Below are 21,654 nucleotides of genomic sequence, written 5' to 3'. Positions count from 1 at the left end.
GGAATAAAAACCAGGTTTGCTTTTATGAAAGCACATTTTATGTTTGGGGTGAAAGTTGATGTGTTTTAGATGCTTGTGATTGGCAGTATGGTAAACAGAGAAGGTGAAGACAGAAGCTTGGTCACAAGAAGGATGTCACAAAATTGACATCAAGCTGATGGATCTCTTAATGGGGCGATGCATTTATTAAAATAGTGGCATATACACCGTGAACCCACGTGCATCTATGTGTGTTCTTTGAGTAATATGAAAAAGATGACGGTACTGTTGTACTATCCTGATAAAGATGTGTATGGTGATAGTGTTTTCCATTTAAAGTCATGTGCAGCATTTGAATTGCACAGTGGCATGAGTCTGCTGGTGCTGAGCATTGATTCTTAAGAGCAGAGTGCCTCCTGCTCCCACTGATTTTGATTATAGCAAAATGATGGATAATCAGCCTTTTGGAAAGATGCTCGTTTGGGATATTAGAACTGAAGTCTAAAGAGAAGAGAAAATGGTCAGCCCTGTGTATGGAATGGGTAAAATGCAACAAAAGAAAGCAAAGGGCAGAGTGATGAGTATTTGCATCACTTAAGGCACAGCTCCTTCTGATATCAGTGGGGAGCAGTAAGGCCCGGGGGGGGAGGGCATTCGCAGCATCTAAATTTGGCTGTATTCAGACTCCTGACTGAGGTACTCTGAATCATAGCCTGGAGCTGACTGCCTGGCTCAGTTGATACCACAGGGAACTCTGAAAATAAACATCTGAGGTGGGCGATGTGAACGTAGACTGAAGAGACTGCTGAGGAATAGAAGTGATACAAGGTGTAAAATTTTAACCTACTGTAGCCACACTGGTACAGGAGCTTCTCTGGATAGTCTTTAAGGCTTGTCTACGCTGGAAAGTTATTTCACATTTAGAGCCCTGGAATAACCCAGAATACTTCCACACACGGACACTTGTGCTTCAAATCAAGGGTGTTAGTACAGAAAGCTGTTCAGATCAGTTCTATGCTATTTCCTTGCACAGACAAGGTCTGATTTCATACACTGGAAGGAAGAGTGCAAGCTAGTTGATGGTTTGCTCTCTTCTTTTTCATCCTTCAGCTTATGTAGTTTGTATTGTACTGTGAGAGCTCCTGAGAGGGTCTGAAACCCTTGTCCTTATTCTGGCATAAAGATGTCCATGAGTGGGTGTGTAGGGATGCAGTGGTGTGTATGGACCCCAAAGAAACACCATGTACTAATACTGCTGTAGAGTTATAAACTTCGGTTGATAACGTTTCTTTAAAAATCCCAGGCCTGTTTTACACCTGGATAGGCATGAAAAATGAAACCAAATTAGCTTCGTAGATGGAGTAAGCTAAATTGAGTTGAGGTCACCTTAATTCTGAATAAGTGTGTCCTCACAGTGTATAATTCAGTTTAGATAATCCACTTTACCAGTTAATTAGGGTTTAATTTTCCTGACTGTTCTTGCATTGACACGCTTACATGTTTCGAAACTTTCTCCCACATGCTGAATGGTGTAGTGTGTACCCAGGGGGGATGACTATGATTTTTTCAACCTGTACGATCTTAACTCATAGGCTTTGCTAAACTTTATGAACAGCATCTAAAGGCAAACAGGTATAATCAGGGGACCTTGGGAAAAATCGCAGGAGCTCCCCCTCCCCCCTTTTCCTCTGGCAGATGCGAATAATGAAGGCATTAAGGGGGTTGCATTATGTAAAGCGGCAGCCCACAGGCTGCGTGCACGCGCGCGCACGCGTGTGTGTTTGTGTGCGCGTGCAGGAGCGTGTGTGAAAGAACCGGCAGCGAGGGGGAGAGGCGCGCAGACCTCAGTCGAGCCGCACAAACAATCATAACCACAAAGAGCCGGGGTGGGGGGGAGAAGAGAGGCTGAGCCATGGCTGAGCCATGGCAGGCGCCTGAGCAGTAGGCAAGGCAGCTCAGAGAGGGGGCCCTGGGTGCCCGTGAGGCGCCCCAGGCACCCCCTACTCCCTCTTCCCTTCGGGAGGGGCTCTGAGATGGTGCAGGAGGTGAATACCCTCCCGCCTCACCGCTGGCCCACCCTCGCTCTCCCCCCGCCACACACAAGTGCATGAATGAATGAATTCCTAGCTGCTCCGCGCTGCACTACGGTCCCTAATGGCTACCAGGTTAGTGTTACTCTCCTGTTCCTTCTGCTGATGCCTCTCTTCCTCTCCCCTCTGTGTGTCTATGTGCTGTCTGCAGTCTCTGAACGCGTGTGCACGCGCGTGCACGTATGCATGTATGTGTGTGAAAGACAGAGCCAAAGGGCTGTATGCGCTGTGCTCAACACAGGTTTGCTGAGCAAATCTACCATCCGAGACATACGCTTTCAAGGCAGATTAAATCTGGAGTCCATGTTGGTTGCTGCTGCTGCTCCTTTCTGTTTGGGGGACTTGAAAGCAGACAGCGTGACATCATGTTGCAGAGATGCTTCGTTTCTTTTCCCTTCCACAGGCTGATTCCTTTTTTCTTTGCTCTCCCCCATGCACGCACCCTACCCCTCCTGCAGTGGAATTGCTAAAGCAGCCTTTTCGATTGTTTGAAACAACCGATGAGCAAATCTGATTGTTTTTTTCAGTTTTCATTCCCCTCACCCCTCCTCCTTTTCCCTTTACGCCTACTGTCTCCCCCATCCCCCATCCCCGAAGGGGCAGTTATTGCTCTCATAACATCTGGGTATACGGAGAGAGGCAGAAGGGGGTTGAAGCTGGATGAACTGGCAATGCGTCACAGGAGGGCAGCTGGAGCTGCTGCAGAAATATGGTGTATTTGCTTGCCCATGTGCTCCCTTGCTTTTAAAAGGGCTCTGAGCATGCACACTGATGTCTTGGTTTTGCTTTGTATTCCGCTCTGTGTTTATATATTTGCAGTGATGGTGAGGGACAGAATTTGTTTTGTGCCACTTTTTCAGGCTGTCTTCCAGAGTCTACACAGGTGGCTTTTTTTTTTTTTTAAATTTTTTTGGCAGGAGAGAGCAGTAGGAAATGAGGGCTCATTGTACTGTGTGTGTTTATAGGCAGCGAGAATCTGATGAATCCTCATTCACTAAAAAATCACTTTTTCTTAGATTACTGGCAGCTAGCATTGTCCTGTCCATCATGAAAATCACTGATTCAGTAAAGAGGATATATTCCTGTTTCCTTGCTTCATTAAGTCACATGCATCTGCAGGAGAACTCCTTTTGAAGCTGGTAGATTTAGGATGGAGCTTGTAATTTTGGCTCAGTAGGACAGAAGGAAACTTCAAGCTGAATCTCAGAGATGTATTGTACATCAGTGCAATAACTTTGGATGCCCAGCATTCTGCCAAGGGAAGCCCCCAACTGCCCGTGCCACTGAAAACCAGAAAGCTGGATAAAGCAAGAGAGAATATGCCATGTGGGAGGACCAGCCTGAACCAGGTCCTTGGGACAAAGTGTGTGGCTCTTGCACTGAGGGTGTCTGACTCTTCCTGGTATCGGCTGCAGCCCTTGGCCCTCTCTGTTTTTAACTTTCAGCTGGACAGTGCTGCTGTGTGGTTAGAGCAAAGGAGAGAGGTTGCATGGAGGATATCAGGGTGAGGGGACATGAAATTGTTGCGTTGTTGTTTTCAGAAAGGTAAAGGGATGAAACATCAAGGGATGAGCAAAAGAAATCTATTTGATCCCAGCTTTGAAGATGACAGCATCTTCCATTAACTTATGAAAGCTGATGCTGATGAGCAGCAAGAGTGAGTGGGAGGATGTAAAGCTCTAGCTTTGTCTTCTACTTCTGAGATTTACAATATCCCTGTCCACCCCCGCTTTGTCGCTGATAAGATGTGGTGTGAGGCTTCATTAGATGTTTAATCTGTGGTTTATAAAACCCCTGCTACAAGATTGGAATGTGTTCAGGGGGATGCTACCTGTGCTGGGGATAAAGTCTTGGGATGCTCATAGCCTTGCTGAAGTTATAGCAGGAGATGGGCAGGAAGGAAAGATGTTTGTGCTCTTCTTGAGGTAATCTAGGAGTTGTATCACACCTATGTCCTCATCAAAAAATGCACATGGATCTTTATTGCTAGCTATTTAGTGCTATATTGCATTTTTCTTACTCTCCCTTGAAAAGATGCACATGGATTGATGTAGGACAGCAATATTGCATCTCCAAACTATTGCAAGATTTTGATGTTAGCTTGGAAATAATGAGGTTTAAAATAAACACGCATGGATTTATTTTCATTTTGTTTTTGTTCTTTGAGCTGTCAAGTTTTCAAACTTTTCTTCACCTCAGAGATGGCTTAACAGTGTCCTTCATTATTATAATTATTTTTTAAACAAAAGTTGAAAGCTCTGTTCTGTCCCAAGTTCCAGGCTCTGAGATTTTGAAGACAGCATCAGATATTGCAATTCTTGCTGTTAATTACAAGAGCCATTGGCATTGCGTTGGGGAGGAGAGGAAACAAAGCCTGTATCTGTTCCTCCTTTGGAAGTGCAGCCATAGACTGAGTGACCTGCAGGAGACCATGTGGGGCTGTGTCTGAAACAGACATGCCGTCAGCTTCAGAGGGATGTGAAATTCTTATTTTGCATTATTTCCCCTTTATCGCTTCCCAGATTTCATTGTATTATCCATCATACTTTGTTCCATGTGGTTTGTCTTCCTTTGGAACAAATGGAATTATATTAATTTGTGAGTGATGGAGTGGTTTAGTGTGTGATTTATAACATGCGTTGGTTCTCTGAAGATAAATGATCCTTTTTAAATGATGACTGTTGTATTATTGGACAGTATTATTAAGATCTGTCTTGTTCTATTTCGAAAGCATTTTCCAACTTTTAACTTTTTCTTGGGTTTTTTGTAATAACTCCAAATAGGAAGGGAGTGGTGGAGGGATTGTTTCAAACACAGCACAGTATGAGTTTCTGTAAGATATCAGACTATTTGTCCATCAGAGTTGATAGTCTTGTCTCTAGTGGTAACCAGTATCAAATGATTCAGAGAAAGACAATGGCATTGTTAATAATACATTTGACCAGCCTTGCAGTGCTGTATATGGGCAGAAGGCAAATTCCTTCCTAACGCTTGCAGTGATTTGCTAATCCCCTGAAGCGTAATAATTGCATTAATTTTATCTCATGAATACGTAAACGTGCTATTGAATGTCATAGGAGGAGGACACCAAAATAATCAGAGTAAATCTTTGACAAGGATGGACTTCTCTGTTGAAAACTAGTTGCTTAAAAAATGTGCAGAAAGTATACTATTCTTACTATTATTTTTAAAGCAATTGTCATGAAACACTGCTTGGTTTCTGTACAGTCCTACAGGTGTCATTGCTTTTTAATTTAATGCTTTTTTTTTTCTCTTTTTTACTGGGAGATGTAATGTAAGTATAGCATTTTGTTATTGCTTGTACAGCAATCAATGGCAAGCCCAGGGAATTGCTTGAGGATATATGGAGGTTTTAATTCTTGGATTATTAGTCTGAAGTGAGTGTAGGTTGGCGATGACCAAAAGTTGTTACCATCTGCTTGCTGTTCGGTAGACTGCATAATGAGTTTCTGAATCTCTTCTTTTTCCACTGATGTCAGACTGTATCACAGAAAAGTGTCTTTGTAGGCGTCTAATTAACCCCCTTACTAGTTGTTTCTGAGGAGAATTAACTCTTTTCGTACTACAGCTAGGCTTGAGGTGCCTTCTTGACCTTGTAGCTTTTTCAAGACTTTATCAGTAGAGTTCTGTTTTATGCTTGAGAATGTCCTTCATTCTTGTTTAGGAGCGCATGTAAGCACAGGCTTGACGTTGTTTGCACAGCCCGTAGACTTCAGTGGGTCTACATACAGAGTCAAGTATGTGCTTAAGTTCTTTGCTGGTTTGGGGACATAGTGCTCAGCACTTTCCAGAATTAAGCCCAACATTTGCAATACTGTCAGTCATTTGCAATACTGTCGGTAACCCCAGTTTTGGGCCTTGAAGAGCTTACTGTCAGGTAGGTGCTATGGGCTGCAGGGAGATGTGAGGAACTTCAGCTTTACTCTTCAGATTTACTCTTGTCAAGCAAGTTCTTTTGAGAACTGTGGTGTATTTGGAGGCTGCCCATTAGCTTTCCAGATCAGGACTTTCTTGAGGAAGTCCAGGGGGGTTCGAAATATACTGCAGGAAGTGGTGTCATTGATCTTCTGCTGCTGTCTGAGAAGCTGGTGATCACAATGAAGGTAGGGAGCATTGTGTGCCTGAAGCTGGCACTTGTTTGGATGAGCTGCCCTGGTTGTTACAAATCCTTTGGTACTCTTGGTAACATAGCAATTACTTCTGGCTAAATTCTAATTCACATCCTGCAACTGGCAGATTCAAATGGATTTGCTGTGCATTTTCTTAATCTGGTGTATCACTACCTGAGAGGAGAACAACAAGCCGCTATCGTACAGCGTAGCTGCAGGGGCTGTGACACCGCTCTTCTGCAAGCTGTTGTGTCTGGAGGATGGCTGCTGGCTATTGGGGCATGTGTGATTTGGGAAAGAACTGTAGCAGGGTGCTTGTCTCAAGCCCAGGGATGGCTGTGTTGTAGTGGCAGGCAGAGTGACTATTTCAGAAGATCTGGTAGGATGGACAGACTTTCATGTCAATTCAGGTCTGCTTGAATGTCATTCGTGCCGAATTTATTTAACAGGCTTGAACAAAGTCAAGTTTCTTGTTGAGTTCTCCATTAGACCATTGCAGAGTCCTCAGGGGTTCCTTTATAGCTGTATGAATCCCAGGCCTAGCTTGTGGAGTACAGACTGTACCCTGTCCCAAAAGGTACTGCTTACTGAAGTCTCTGTTCACCAGCTGATCCAAACCTTTACAGGGAATATTCTGTTGGATGAGGAAGTTTGGCCTTTTTGCTTCTTGGCCTTGCATCCTTGCTTTGTGGAGTGTCCTGAGTAGGGTGCGACCAGGTAGCTTGTCTGTGCATTGCTAAATGTTTGTTCTTTTTCCACCACCTAAAGGAAAGCTCAGCTCTTCACTGTGCCGCTCCAGATATCGAGGCTTGTCCTCCATGCGACTGAACAGAGTTTGGCCTCCTCCTTGCCGTGTCACACTTGCTTATGTTATTTTTACTGCAGCTCCAGTCATAAGACGAGGTGCCTTAGGCACGGTATGAACGTAAACCAAGGAGATGAACTCTGCCTTCTCTGCTTTCATATACTCTATGCAGGGGTTTCACCTAGGAGCAAGGGGCTGCTGCTTAGGTGGGCTTGTTTGCATTCTGTCCCTGACTTAATGTGTTGCATCTACTAAAGGCTACACTGCAGGGGTATGTGAGGCCCTGAATGCGCTCTGGTCAATTAGGTCTGTAAAGCATTATTTATTACTATTATTTTTTTTCAAAGTGGGTCAAGCCGTTTTGGCATTTCAGACTTTGATTCCTGGTTCAGTTGCAGGCCTTGGTCACTATGGCAACTGCAGAAAGCGTTCGTCATGGCTGTGCCTTGGGTCTGATTCAAACTTCAGGGACTGAGCAGGAGCAGTGAGAATTTTGAGGGGCTCAGGGCAGGGGGAAGCGAGTGGGACAGAGCTGCAGGCTTGTGTTTTTTTGTGCCCATCCTTGCTGTGGTAGAGACGAAAGGCTGAATTAACAGACTCTTCGTGTCCTTCATTGTGTGCACACCCATGGAGTCCTTTGTGTGAGAAATATTCAGTATTGCCCAGTCATCAGATAGTATGAGGCAGATTCAGACCTCCTGAGTTTGATCAGCCTTCTGCCACTGACTTAAGGGAGAGCCTAAAAAGGCACCCTTGAAGCTATTTTTGTTTCCCTATCTCTGCAAAGATGATAATCCATCCATACATATTGTGTTATACATACCTAACACAATATGTATGGATGGATGTAGTTTTCTAAAGCATGCCAGAGATGCTAAGTGACTGGAAAACTAACCTGGGGGCCAGAGTCTGCCTGAGAGTGTGCTTGGCAGAGCTGGCACCAAAACATACGGCTACAGTAGTGTGAACTGAGCCTGGACAAACATACACATGGGAGCTTTAAGCTAGTTAGTGCTGATGCTGCTCCTGTGTAGCTGCAGCAGTGTGGGTTACTCAGCCATGACTGAAAAACCCATCTGAAGAGCTTTGTAAGACCTTGGGTGATTAGCTTGAATTGGCCTCCGTAGCTGCACGCTGCTTAGCAGTATCTGTGCTAGGCACGTTAAGCCAGTTTTGGAGCATGTGTGTGCTCAGAGTGTGAAAACTGAGAATGTATCTTCCATGCCTGTGAGTGAGTGTAAATTGGAGCTAGTATTAATGTATTTATTGCAGTCCACAAAAGGAGAAACTTGCCTCATTTCTCATTTGATTACAAGTTGAGTAAAACAGTACTGAACTTCTTAGCAGGTTTCATCTGAGTTTCACGTGCACATGGTGCAGCTGTACCGTGGTTTTGAACGGGATATTTTGCGCTTTACTTTAGAAGCAATACAAACTCAGTGCTCCTTCATAACTGTAACCTGAAAGCAAGCAGAACCTTGACTGAATTTGACTTGGTCTTCATAGAGTTGCTTGAACCTGAAACTCAGAATGAAACTTGTGAGTATGAACTCAGATGAACTGAAAATGAGAAGGAGGTTGTGTATGATAAACTCAGGTTTAGTAGAGCTGTGGAAGAAAAATGAGTATGTCTAATCAGACAAATTTAGTGCTGTGATATGTGACTCAGGAACATTGGCTTCAAATTCTTGCCCTGTATTTCCGGGTACCTCTCACATAAACCAGTTTATGTTGAATCAAGCATCCTGGGGGCAAGATTTAGGAAATGTGATGCAATGCCAGATAAGCAATAACACAGCATGAGGCAGGAGCAATTCAGCCTCAGAATTTAGAGTTCTTAACCGTAGGAATGGCAATTCAAAACCGTTTCCATCTCTGGAAGCGTTGCTGATGTACTTCAGGTATTAGTACCATTTGCACAGCACCTTCTGCACATGCACGTAGTTGCTGATTACAATTGGTACACTAGATGCAACCATGCTGGGTTGTTAAAAAAGTGTGTACATCTTGAGTTTAGCCAGGAGAAGTAGCAGCAGGAGGACACAAAAGGTGAAATTCTTCTATTAACTGGATCGTCTGAAAATCTGTGAAGAAACCTGATACTTTAGTACCTTTCAGTAAGCTAAAAAAACCCCTGATAATTTCACTTCATGATATACCTAAACTGTTGCAGGCAATGCTTCTGGGAGAATGGTCCAGAGCATCTCTTGCTCAGTCTTCTGTTTTGTTTCAAATACGATTTGGAGGGATTAAAGCTTGAATATTGCTACAGTTGTGCTGTACATGTAGTTAGTATTCGGTATTCCTGTGTCTTGAGCAGGGAAAAGGAGGATGCAGTATGCTGTCGGCGTATTTCACTCATGAGATGTGCCGTTGTTAGGTGTGAACTGTCAAGAAACGAGCTAAGGGGGGGGAATTACTCTGCAGGTCTTCGCGCTGGAGCTAACTTGGGGTTTAGGTGGCATTTGAACAAGCAGCTTTTTATTATTCTATATCTATATGATTCTCAGTCTGTTAAGTAGAAATAGGTAACAGAGTGGAGTCTGTAATTTAATCCATCTTCCTGCTTACAGAACATTTTGCAAACCCATTTTCTCTAGCCTGTTCGTTATCTATGTGAACTTCCACGCTTTATATTCTTGAAAATATCTTCTAAGGGTTTTCTGCGAAGTGCCGTGCTGCTGTTCTTGCTGATTGCAAGCTCGTTGTGTGTACGAGTGTGAAATTTGATTCTGTTAATGTTTGCATAAGCAACTTGGTTGTATGTTTTCTGCAAGTTGTTTAGGGAAACTTTTATCACTTGTGTGTTAACACAAGCAGTGAGCAAATAGAGGATAATTTATGAGACCAGTTCATCCAGTACTAAACCAAACCAAACTAAACTAAACCTGATAAGTACTGGAGGAGTGTATTACATTATCTACCCGTATCTACTAACTAACATTTGTAAAATGTTTTTGGCATCTTCAGAGGTAAGAGGTGGATATGATTTTTATCTGAGAATTAATGAAACCTCAGGCATGTATTCAACTTTTCTAGATTTTCAGAAAGGAAATGATCTGTTTTAACAAACTCACTGTACATCCCATTGTGAGAAGCAAACTTCAGTTTGCTGTATATAATTGGGCTTAAATTATAGCCCTTAAGAGTTTGATTGTCCTAGCTTCTTTAATTCAGTCCCTTACAGCTGTAATTCCCTCATCCTTTTTCTATTGTCTGCTCTTCTGTCGCTCAGATGTGGCCTGCTTTCTAATGCTCGGAAGATAACGGGGTACCGTAACAACTCAGCATGGCAGAGTTAGCACAAAGTTCATCCCTGGATCAGCCCAGGTTCCACTGTAACCTGCAGGTTGCAGAGTTGAACAGTACCAGCTGGAAGGGCCTCAAAGATGTTTGGGCTGCTCATAAATAGATTTAACTGCTGAAGGAAATGAGTTACGTACGGAAAATGGATGTAGCGTGTGGTATTTTGAAGAGTCTGGCAGGAAGAAGAGGCATCAAAAGAGAAGGAACAGTGAGGAAATCGGAGTTTTCCTGTTCTGTATGTAACAGGCTTTCTGATTTAGGTGTTAGGGCATTTACTGAAGATATGGCATGAGAAGTTCCATTCCCCTAAATGTTTCATAATTTCCGTAAAACTCTGAAAGGTCTCGCTTTTCCCTATTATGAAAGGGGTTGTTTGTTTTTTTTTTTTAAATCGTGAAAGCTTTTATGTTATAGCAAAACATTTTCATGCCCAACTCTAACTGGTGTGGGAAAGAATGGTTTGATACAGGAAATCATGACTGCATCGTCTGTCATCATGACTGCGCTCCCAGTGCCCCATCATTTTTGATGATCTTTAATGGAGTGTTTCCTGAAAGATATGATTCCATTTTTGTGCATCCTGTTAAAGAATAGTTACACTTGCTGAAATAAAATAAAGGAGGGACAGAGTGGGACTGTATCAAGAACACACTGACACCTCCCTCATTCTTGAGTGCAAGTTTAGGTTTTCGAAGCTCAGATCATCATTTTAAACTCAGAGCCAACAGGAGAGAATGAGTTCATTGTCGTAGGCCTTCATCTGTGGTCAGATGAATTGAAGAGTGGGTGGAGAAAGACACTGGCAGGCCGTTGTCGTTCCCTCTGCCACTGGTAAATGATAACTGCCTACAGCCTAATTTTACTGGGGCATAAGTCCTAAGTGTGGCATTGGGTGCATTGCTTCAGGAAGCCACATTTGTCTGCTGTGCTTCTGGAGAAATCTGCGGGTACCACTCTACCTCAAGGCAAGGGTGCAGTTGCTTTCTGTTTGACTTGAAGATTATTAACCCTGCTCTTTCTTTTTTTCTGCAGTACTGCCAGTAACTCAAACCGCAGCACACCTGCCTGCTCCCCGATCCTGCGCAAACGCTCCCGGTCCCCGACAACGCAGGACTCCCAAGGAGACGCCATGGTGGAAAAAGGCTCAGACCACTCATCAGACAAATCCCCTTCCACGCCGGAGCAGGGTGTACAGCGTAGCTGTTCCTCTCAGTCAGGCCGCAGTGGGGCCAAGAACTCCAAGGTAAGGAGCTAGCAAATGACTTTGGCCAAAATGTGCACATGTCCCCAGTTCTAAACACTCTAACGCGGTACACTGGCTTTGTCCTATGCCTTTTTTTCTCTGGCTAACTTTCCTCCTTCTTCCCCCATCATACTTCTGAAAATTCTCTTAACTGGGAGCCATTTGCATAGGTCAGCCTTCAGCACAACTCTCTCATCCTTTCAGCGACCTGAGTCCATGAGTTGCTGATGGGCTTGTACTGCAGTTCCATAATGGCTTGTGTAGGCTAAACTTCTTGCAGTCAAGGCCCTGTTTCCTTGGGAGGCTCTGTGGGTTTGAGAAAGACCTTGTTGCAATTACTTTTTATCATCTGGATCATCAAGGGTCATGGAACAAATAAAGGTTCCTCTGTGCAGACAGCCTCTGGAGGGCCCATGCATTTCTCCAGTCCTGTTTAAGCCCTGTGTTGAGATGAGGTTCAAGTTGCACAGAATCAGTTTGTCAATCCTCTGCACATTGCCTCCTATCGGTGCAGTATTATGACTGTCTTGGCCAGGGTAGATGATATTTTCCCTAGAAAGGTATGGTGTCTTTTGACCATATTAGAAACAGCCTTGTCTTCGCTTTACTGTACTGAGGAAGCAGGTTTCAGGTTTGGCGACTCTTTATTTTCTGTGAGTAGTGGGACCTGGTAAAACACACACAAGGGCCTTGGGAGCCAAACATAACCTTTGATTATAACCCTAATGTCAGCGGTGTATTATAAGATAGCTGTGAGGAGCACTTGTGTTTTTCCAGATTTTTGAAGTGAAATATTTCAGCCTGAATAGCTTCACGGTGTCACAGGCATAACTCTGATGGCTTGTGTGAAATGAGTTGTTAGATCTTTGCCTGATTTATTGCTGGATTGTGTCACACAGACAAGAAGTGTTCATCCACCGGCCCACATTCACTGGGCTGAACTGATCTCTCACTGCTAAGGGAGGAGTATGTGAGTTCAAAAGAGAGGGCGAAGGGTTTTTTTCAAGATGAATCATTTGAGACCCGTCAGTTCTGAGGTTGCCCTTGAGGTCAGACTTGCTTCCTGTGCACACAGGAACCTACAAAAACTGCCCGATGACAGCAGGACCGGATGAGACCCTCATGCATTATGGTGCTAGCAGTCTGTCCCCAAAAGAAAGTCATGCAGATGGGAGGCCGGCAGGATGCAGGGCACGCTATCTTTATAGCCACACTGGGGGGCACTCTGTCAGGGGAATGGTGTCCTTGGTGAGGGGGAATTAGAGAGATGAGTTGCGTTGCCCTGGCCCATAAAGCGCTGTGATTTAAGGCCATGGGAGTGCGATTTTTACCAACACGGTGACTACTAAAGCTTGACTTGAGTTCACGGTGCTTTTCACAAGGAAGGGGGGATATAATGCTTTCTGTTGGGTCTGTGGGTTTTCCTTCTCTTGATTTGCGAGGTAATTTTTCTTCTTTCCTTAATTTCTCTCTTTTCATTCCTGCATGCTTTCTCTCCGATTAAGTCACACAAGCGCCTCTCCAAAGTAAGCCTTCTTTTTTCTCTCCTGTCCCCCACTGTAGAACTGTCTCATCACTCAGACACCCCCCCTGTGGTACTGAGCGGTGACCCCAATAAGGCATTCTCCTGGTGCGGCTGCGAGAATGTCAGCAAGAGCTCAGCCCGATGCCTGTAGCTGAGAAGCTGGTTTCACTTATATCACTGGGATCTCATTAATATTTGCTCACATGGTGTGAGAATTGGCCTGTTCATCACACTCCTTCAATTACTTCCAACTAATTTTAGCATTTGTTTTAAGGTTTGCTTTCCCTCTCCCTTGAAGTGAGCTGCTGTCTTTGCCAGGGAGAAATCTGTTGGCTTTGGTAGGCTGAACAGTGCCATAATCCCTTCTCTTTCCTCTCCTTACTTTATGCCTTTCAGAAACAAGAGTTGATCTCCATAACTTCTTGCCTGCTTTTTATGATGAATAATAGTTTTGTGGCCAGTGATCTCAGCTTACTGCCCTTGCATGCTTTCCTGTGTGATGTAAATATTAAAGATCAGTGATTTCAAATGAACCCAGCTTAAACCTGTTAGAACAGACCTGTCCCAAATGAATTGTGAGAATTCATGGGCTCGCTCTGAAAGGTAATAAGTAGAAGATCTCTCTGTGGGTGCTTGGATTGGAGATAAGCTCATTTGAGATTTGATCTCACATCTCTATGCTACCCTCAGAAGAGTGTAAAAATCAGAAAGGCAGATGGGATGCTTATCGGACAAAGTGCCAGGCTGTTTGCATTTCCACATGTATACAAGTAAAGTTAAAACCAGAATGGCTTGGATGGCTTCATAATCCATTAAATCAATGCCTTGGCCTTTCCCCGGTTGATCCCTTAGATTTCATTCTAGGAAAGTTCTCAGAGAGCAGGGAAGTCTACAGTGCTGGCTTACTGTTTTTCCTTGGTCATAATGCCTCTTGTAACCAGCGTGACCTTGCATGATTGCTGGTGTCTGCTGGAAGCTTCTTTATGTCTTTTTTTTAGACAGATTGTCTTGTGCTTGGTAACTGTAGCTTGGGTAACTACAAAGGAGGACTGTGGGACTAATGTCTCAAGTGAAGTGTGAAGGAAGTTCTATGGAAAATGCAGGTCTGGAGTAGCAGAGAGTCCTTAAAGGACTGCTGGTGAGTAGAGGTGTGTGGGTCAGGACAGGTCGTGGCTAGGCTATGGAAGGCTGGAGGCGCTTTGCCTAAGCTATGGAGAGGTTTGTTAGGAGAGGGACTGGTGGGAAGAACATTGGTGGAGAGCGATGTATGCATAAAATGTATGTGTAGTGGTACTGTGATGCACTTGCAGCCAGACCCTTGCTTTTCTGAGAGAAAAAACCAACAACTTAAAGACAATTACAGAAACAAGAGGGAAGTGGCCCTCAGATGAGCTCCAGTGCGAGGAAGCCGATGTGTAGAAGGAAGAGGATCCAGGGCTTGACGGCCGCCAGCCTGCGTCAGAGCCACCTGCCCTGCTCACCCACAGCCTGTGCGCAGGGAGAGCCTAAAGCAGCATGAAGGCTGAATCTCTTTTCTGTGCTCCGCAAGGTGGCTTTCTCTGGAACAAGTGAGGAACCTCAGGCGTAATAAGCCCCCTCATTCTCCCCACACAGATGATGATGGTATCTGTTCAGGACAGGGAGAGGTTAGGAAGAAAGAATTTAAGGACAAAGATTTTAAAATCTCCTTTCTCAGCCTCTTCTCCTCTCCCCACCCCTCTTCTGCAAGAAGAACGGTTTGATTTTCCAACCTGTCTCACTAATGAAATGAAACAGCTTGAGCCCATGAGTTTGATGCTGTGTTTATACAATTGCTGACAGATCTGCTTGAAGTCCCTTGCCCTCTTTTGTCTGTTGTGTTAATTGTCGTGCTGCAGTGTTGCCATCAGAGGGAGCGCTTCACCAGGAGTTTTTAAGCACTGGATTACATCTGTAGGAAGTCTTTTCTGGAGCTTGCTTTTCCATGCTGTCCACCAGTGTGGCATGGACCAAACCACCTATAGGCCTGTGTCAGCCTTAGGCTTTTACTGGCAAACACTGCTGCTTCTGGAACAGCTTTCTGAACTCAGCAAAAAACCCCTTTTTGCTAGCAGCCAACAATGAAATATGTATTTTTAACTCTTTTGCTCTTGCCCAAGGATAAAAGTGATTTCCTCTCCATTGCAAATCCTTCAGGTTCTTCCCACTGTCTATAGCTAATAATGAATGCTGAGGGTAAATACCAGGTTAGGGGAAAACATGAATTTTGATGTAGGCCCTGGAGATTGTAGAACAGTTTAAGTTGGAAGGTCTCTAGTCCAAGCCCCCTGCACAAAGCAGAGCTGATATGCTTAGATCAGGTTGCTCTAAAGTCTTGGCTAGGCACATTTTGCAGACCTCTAAGACTGGAGATCCCACAGCCTCGTCGTGCCCCTGCTCCAGTGCTTAACCACTCTTGTTGTGAACAGGCTTTTTCCTTCTATCCAAATAGGATTTCCCTTACTGCAGCTTATGACTGTTGCACCTTGTCCTTTCAGTGTGCGATTATGAGAAGAGTTTGGCTGTGTCTTCTCATTTACCCCTCCCATTGGGTGGAATAATCCCCTTTTAGGTAGTAGGTCATGAAATTCTGGTTGGTTTGGATTGGGGTGAGGGATTTGGGCATAAATTTCATCGATTTCTTTGAGTTATTTGTCCATGGGCATTTAGAAGCCAGGTAAATAGCATAGATTTTGGAAGTACACAGGTCAGGAGAAAGGGCTCTGGAATCCGTTCCAAGCTCTGCCCTCACCCTGGTTCTGTGCCACTGTTTCCTCAGTTGTAAAATGGACTTAGGGATACTTCTAGAGCTCTATGGCATGCCATTCACTTGGCAAAAGATTTCGATTCCCCTGGAAGCAGCAGTATGTAGGAGTGAGTTGTGATCCTGCTCCCAGTAATGCTAAAAGGTGGAAACTTGTGTTGGCATCAAGTTAGCAGGCTGAACTTCGTATGCCTGATCCACTGCTTCCCATCTGCACTGTAAAGCTGTAATCTTCCATAGCAGTATATGCAAATATGAGATCATTAACCCATGAAGATTTAGAGGCAACACTATATTAATTAAAGGCTCAGAGAAAATATCCCATTTTTCACCATCCTCAAGTTCTCCTAAGTTCTTCCTGGTTACAGCCACTATGTAACCGTGAACTCTGGTATCTGCTCCTATAGCATCGTCTCTGCGAATCAGTGACATCTTTTCCACTTCTGTGTGCAACTCCATTCCTCTGTTACTTATTTATTTTCTCTTTTCAGCTCTAATGCTTATGGTTTCTTTTTCCAGTATGACAGACTTAACCTGCTCAAAGTAAGAATATGTTTTTCCTTTTTCTTTCTTTTTTCCCCTCCATTATACTGTCTCTTGATTTTCACAGTTAGCATCCCCCTATATTCTGACTCTCAGTGAGTTAAAGAAAAGGTAAATAAAATTGAAGATAGATCTAAGGACTCAGAGAGTCTCCCTTCTCTTTGGACTTCCTGTAGTCTGTTCCACCTGCAAAACATAGGGGTCAGGGGGAAGGAATCTCCTCATGTTTAGAACACTTGGTGGAGGCAAAGGATGAGGCTTGGATGTCAGTATAATTGTGTGGAAGAGCTTAAGAAAGGAGAAGCTGCAGAGCTCCTTTACAGAGGAGCCACAGCTTGGGGACATTCAAACGTGAGGGGGGAAAAAAGAGTTACTGCAATTAATGTAGCAGAGGGGAATGAAATCCTGTTGCAGTGTGCTGACACCACAACATGTGCACCCTGATTTAGAAGACACAGTGACAGCAGTGTCTCTGTTTTCCGTATGCCAATTATAGTTTGATTATGATTTTTTTTTTCCCCAGGAATTTCTGAGTTACGCCTTTTGCCTCATTAAGGCAGACAGATGGCAAAACAAATTTGCAGGAAAATCACTCCATCTTAGACCCTGTGCTCCTCAGGACAAGGTGGTGTGTACATGGGTTAAGATTAATTCCCCTGATTTTTTTTTTTTTAGTATAGCTGAATTGCATAAGGCCTTTTTCCATGTCCTACTTGCAGAGAAGGATGACTTCAACCAGATCCTTTATGAATGGAGCATATGGCCAAGTATGGAAAAGTGCAGGAAGTAAGGGGAAATTCCTCTGGTTAGTTGATGAGCCATACTGTGTGTTTAGTTCTTCAGTTCATATCCTTTTCCCAGGATTTGGGGAAAGGCCTTAGGGGTATTGCTCTTTTTTGACGTCAAACTTTTGTATTTTGGCCTGTGGCATATACTGTATTACTGTGGGGTTTTTCATTAGAGACCAGTGCAGTGAAACTGGCAGAAATGTCCAAGGTTGCAAGAGATCCTTCAGAAATGTTGACTCCGTGAACGAGATCCAGATGCCAGTAAGGTTGTTTACTGGAGTGGCATATAGGGAGCATAGGAAACTGCAAGCAGGGAGGTCTAGGGAACGAACATTGTAAGCAACCCCATGTCTTCATAGAAATCTCTGGTCCAATCTGATCTCATTAACACTTTGCACTTACTTTCCTGTGGTAAACATCCTGTACGTCGTTGGTCCTGTTGTGGGCTATCCCAGCGCAGATAGTTTCTGTGTTTCTGTGAATATGAACTCTGAGTGAAACTTCCACAGCCTCTGTTACAAGTTGGAGAACAGTATGCTTTCCTTCATATTCCAGACTGGGTATAAAGCTGTGAAAAATACTCCCAGTCCAAGGTCAGAAGCAAGATGATGTCAAAGAAAGAAATGCAGGGAAATATTGCTTCTGTCCTTTTCTATTAGACTCAAGTCCCCCAAGTGTAATGTAGGCATGCCATTGCTGGTTGGGAGAGGGGGACGGGCACAGCTGTGTGGCTGCTGACACACAGTGTCCCTGGCAATATGCACTGTAGCTGACCACTGTTAGTGGTGAAAGGCTACAGTGCCCCCCAGCTTCATTGCCCTGAGGTAAATCCACCCTAAAATGGGGGATGCCTATACGTTCTGTCAGTTCTGCTCAATGTCCTGGCATTGGAAAGCCAGCCTGACTGGAGTGGGAGTGTGAAGCTTATTTCTTCCTCTCTCTGTGCAGATAAATCTCACCTCCAGCTGAAAATTGCCAAGTGTGACTTTCCAAGCTGAGCTAGCTTTTTCATACTAGCTAGCTCCAGTGTGACATGTGGCCTGTCCTCTCAAACCATCTGAAATGCCATGATGAAGACAAAAAAAAAAAAAAAATCACATGTGCAGATGATGCAAAACACTGTGCACTGAAATTCTGGGAAAAAAAAAAAAAAAAAAACAAACGAAAAACCAGCCCTTTTTTTTTTTTTTTTTTTTTTTTTTTGCTTAGCTTTTCTACTGATTTTCTTCAGCAGTTTTCCTGGCTCTATATGTGTCTCCCTTTTAAAATTTAAAATACTCTTTAAAGTTTTGCCTGATGGCTTTTGTGAGTAAAATTGTGTCCCTGCCTTCTGGTAGTTCTTCGAGGGCTTATTTGCACAGGGTCCATTAAACGCAATGTGATTTTTGCAACCTAGCCAGCAGACGTGGAAGAATGAAGCCTCTAAAAGAAATGGCTGGCAATGATTATGATTAGCTCCTCTGTTGCTAGCGGGCGCTGCTGTTCTGCAAAAATGATTGCAGCATGCGCGCGTGAGTTGGTGTGTGTGTGCGTGCATGTGGACATGCACACATTAGCCTGAATTGTTTCCTATTATGGACTCGTGCTTCTGGATTTGTTCTTTGTTCCTGTAACTGGAAATAACTGTGTTAGACCACACTGTGAAATCCATTGAAAACTTCCGTTTAATCCCACTTTCACTTCACTAATTATACAAACCAGATTGGACCTAGTTTCTCTGTCCATCTTTCTTTTTGATCCTAAGATCTCTGTGCTAACTAATGCTTCTCTTTTATTTTGTCCTTACAGAAAAGCCAGAGTTGGTATAATGTAAGTACTCCAGTTTCTCTTGTCCCTGGGTGAATATGGGCCGGGTACCTGGGTGGGGGGAAAGGTGCAAAGGGGCTTTGCAGTGGCACTGGGGCATACTGACCATTTCCTAAAAGAGGAGATGGAAATGGCTCAGAACTGGCAAAGGAGGACTGACATCCTGAGGGAAAGGATGCCAGAGATAAAGAGCAAAAGCTTTGTCTTTTCAGTCACTCTTCTGATGATCTTCACATCCCGTACCTTCCAGTTTCCCAGCAGAGTTTGTCTTGATGTGGTGACAAACGGAGCTGCCACCGTGCAAACCCTTTGCATCTCTCAGGGTGGTGTGGGGCGAGAGAGGAATTATTTTCTATTGACCTCACTGAAACACAAACCATCTTTTGCTTCTGCCTTGATCTTATTTTCGTTCCGCAAGCACAAGTGGCAGTGCTTTCAGTACAAAGCTGGTGGTACAAAGCTGTGCAGATTTTCACAATAGGTGTCACTTTTGCACAGTTGAACCCCCACCCCTCGGGTGCTCTAAAGTAGATAGCAGCAGTACCGTGATTTTGTAGGCAGATGCAGCAGCCATTCCGTGTTCAGCAACAGTTCCTACCTTCCTGCAGCTTAAGACATTAGAACCGGGGATTTTGGCTGATACAGTGTGGTCAGATTTGACAGAGGCCTGAGAGGCAGCCCTATTTATTTGCTGTATATAATCAGCACCAGGATAGTAGCAAGGACAGGAAAAGATGTGATCTCAGAAGCAGAGAGAAGCATAGCAGCAAGGGCATTAAGAATGAAGTATAAACCATGGTAGGCCAAACTGGTGGAGAAGTGGCAGATAAAAGAACATGGAGTGAGGCAATTTGGGCAGATGCACAGGCCCAACCAAGCTGCTGCAAAAATGTGAATCTGTGGCCGCGGCTAAAGGTGACTTGTGGTATTATGCAAAAGCTGCTTCTGACTGTAGCTGCCGAGATCCATACCCTGCTGCATGATGCTTTCCTGTGGTCTGCTTCTGTGGGTCTCTTGTGTTTTCATGTCCTTTCTATCTTATTTTTCTGTTCTCTTGTTTTTCCTCCATATGTATTTTCAGCATGAGAGACAGTACATCCGGAGAGTAAGCACTGGCTGCATTTTTTGTGGTTTACCCCCCAATTATTTTCATTTAGAAAACCAAACCAAACCAAACCAAACCATATTCTAGTTAGTAGAGGCACTCTGGCCAGATAAAAGCAGCAATGTGGAAGTACGGATGGGCTGCAAACTCCAGGAAGGCAGTCGATCCTAATTGGCAGTACAATTAGCATTAAAAATCTGCTAATGCATGTCCTTGATATACTTTCCCTTCTTTGCCAACTCCTTCCAGGCAGGATGTTTCTGGCATTTGGACCATTCTGATTCTTCTATTCCTTTCCCCCCCAAGAGCAGCTCTGGAAATGAATCTATGGAGGCTGCTCCTTCACAAAACCTTACAATTTCCTTTACTCGCTTTCCCCTGCTTTCATTTTACATAAACTTCACTATGCTCAGAGCAAACACCCTCCACATTGTTCTTTGTGCCAGTTCAGCAGCCCCGGGTGCCAGGCACTGTACAAACACAAACCCAAATTACAGTTCTTGCCTCAAAGAGCACACGGTCTCCAAAGATCCCCAGAGCATCGGTGGTCAGAATGCCAGTTGTCTAAGATGACTTCAGTTTTTGCTGCTTTTAGCTGGTCTTTTTGTCCTTGTAACACTGTATCCCTCTTTGCCAGTTAGAACCCTTCTTTTTCCCTCTCCTGGATTCCATTTTCTCTACTTTTTCCTTAAGATGCTACCAACTTCTCTCGCCTTGTGTGTTCTCCTTTTGATCCTACCAGTGCTTTTTGGGATTGGCATCCCTACCAGATTGAGAAGTGGGAGAAAAGGGGTGGGTCACGGATTGGTTTGGCAGGCCTGCCCTTTCTTGGTCTTGGTGTGCTTTCTCTGCTTTGCTTTCCAGAGGACAAATGCAAACTGGTCCAGATGCACTGTAAGATGTAGAGAAGAACACCAGTTTGAGAATATATATACTCGACCTTACAGGGTTTGCTTTGTGTTCGTGTCCTCGTGGTAGAAGAGCAGACCATTGCTGGGCTGGTTGAGTTCACTAGCAGCAGAAATAAAAAGTCCTTGAGGTGTTTCTCATGTCTTTAGTGAGGAACTGCAGACATGGAGACTCTGTTTTGGAAGAACTGTTGCTCTTATGGACTGAAACTGAGCTTGTTGGTCAGCTGTGGTTTAGGCCCCACCCATCTATGCTTAGCCATCAGGATGCAGTTCGTGTGTGTTTGCATGTTGAATTATTGTTAATTGATGTATTATTTTAAAAATACTTCTAAAATATATTTTTATAAAAAGAGAATAGATCTCAAAAACAAATTTTCTCTGTAATTTTGTTTACTGAAACAGAGATGCGACTTACTCTGTAGACCTGATGTGCAGAGAGGTGGGAAATTTGTGTTTCACTTCCCTGATGATGTGAAGGACAAGATTGCGCTGGCTGTGGGGGTGGTAGGAACTCCACAAGTTGGTAGAAGGAATTTGTCACCCAGCAGACGTCATTAGAATTAGGCAAACTGGAGGTATTTTGCTGCCAAAGGCGGGAGTTCTCTCCTTTGTTTTTCTCCTTCTCTCTGGGCTTTGGGTGA

At 44.1% G+C, this 21,654-nt stretch overlaps 1 protein-coding gene across 6 annotated transcripts in view; it reads left to right on the top strand.

The window, feature by feature from the left end:
* Positions 1 to 21,654, top strand: part of GRAMD1B (GRAM domain containing 1B) — a 101,509-nt gene that overhangs the window by 54,542 nt on the left and 25,313 nt on the right. For 5 of the 6 annotated variants that reach the window (XR_015706053.1, XR_015706054.1, XM_087763398.1 and 2 more), the window contains exons 3-4: positions 11,343 to 11,553; positions 18,980 to 19,000. Coding sequence is in view for 4 of the 6 variants with exons in the window: in XM_087763398.1 (XP_087619524.1) it covers positions 11,343 to 11,553; positions 18,980 to 19,000 (232 nt within the window). In the remaining 2 variants the exon portion in view is untranslated. The remainder of the gene's footprint in view (positions 1 to 11,342; positions 11,554 to 18,979; positions 19,001 to 21,654) is intronic. The other variant, XM_087763399.1, reaches the window with a different exon arrangement.

This window comes from Nipponia nippon, unplaced genomic scaffold (genome assembly GCF_047370975.1).
Source record: "Nipponia nippon isolate SJK-2023a ecotype South Korea unplaced genomic scaffold, ASM4737097v1 scaffold_28, whole genome shotgun sequence".
In the NCBI taxonomy this organism is placed as follows: Eukaryota; Metazoa; Chordata; class Aves; order Pelecaniformes; family Threskiornithidae; genus Nipponia; species Nipponia nippon.
The sequence above is the reverse complement of the archived record's forward strand: the minus strand, read 5'-3'. Positions and strand labels throughout refer to the sequence as shown.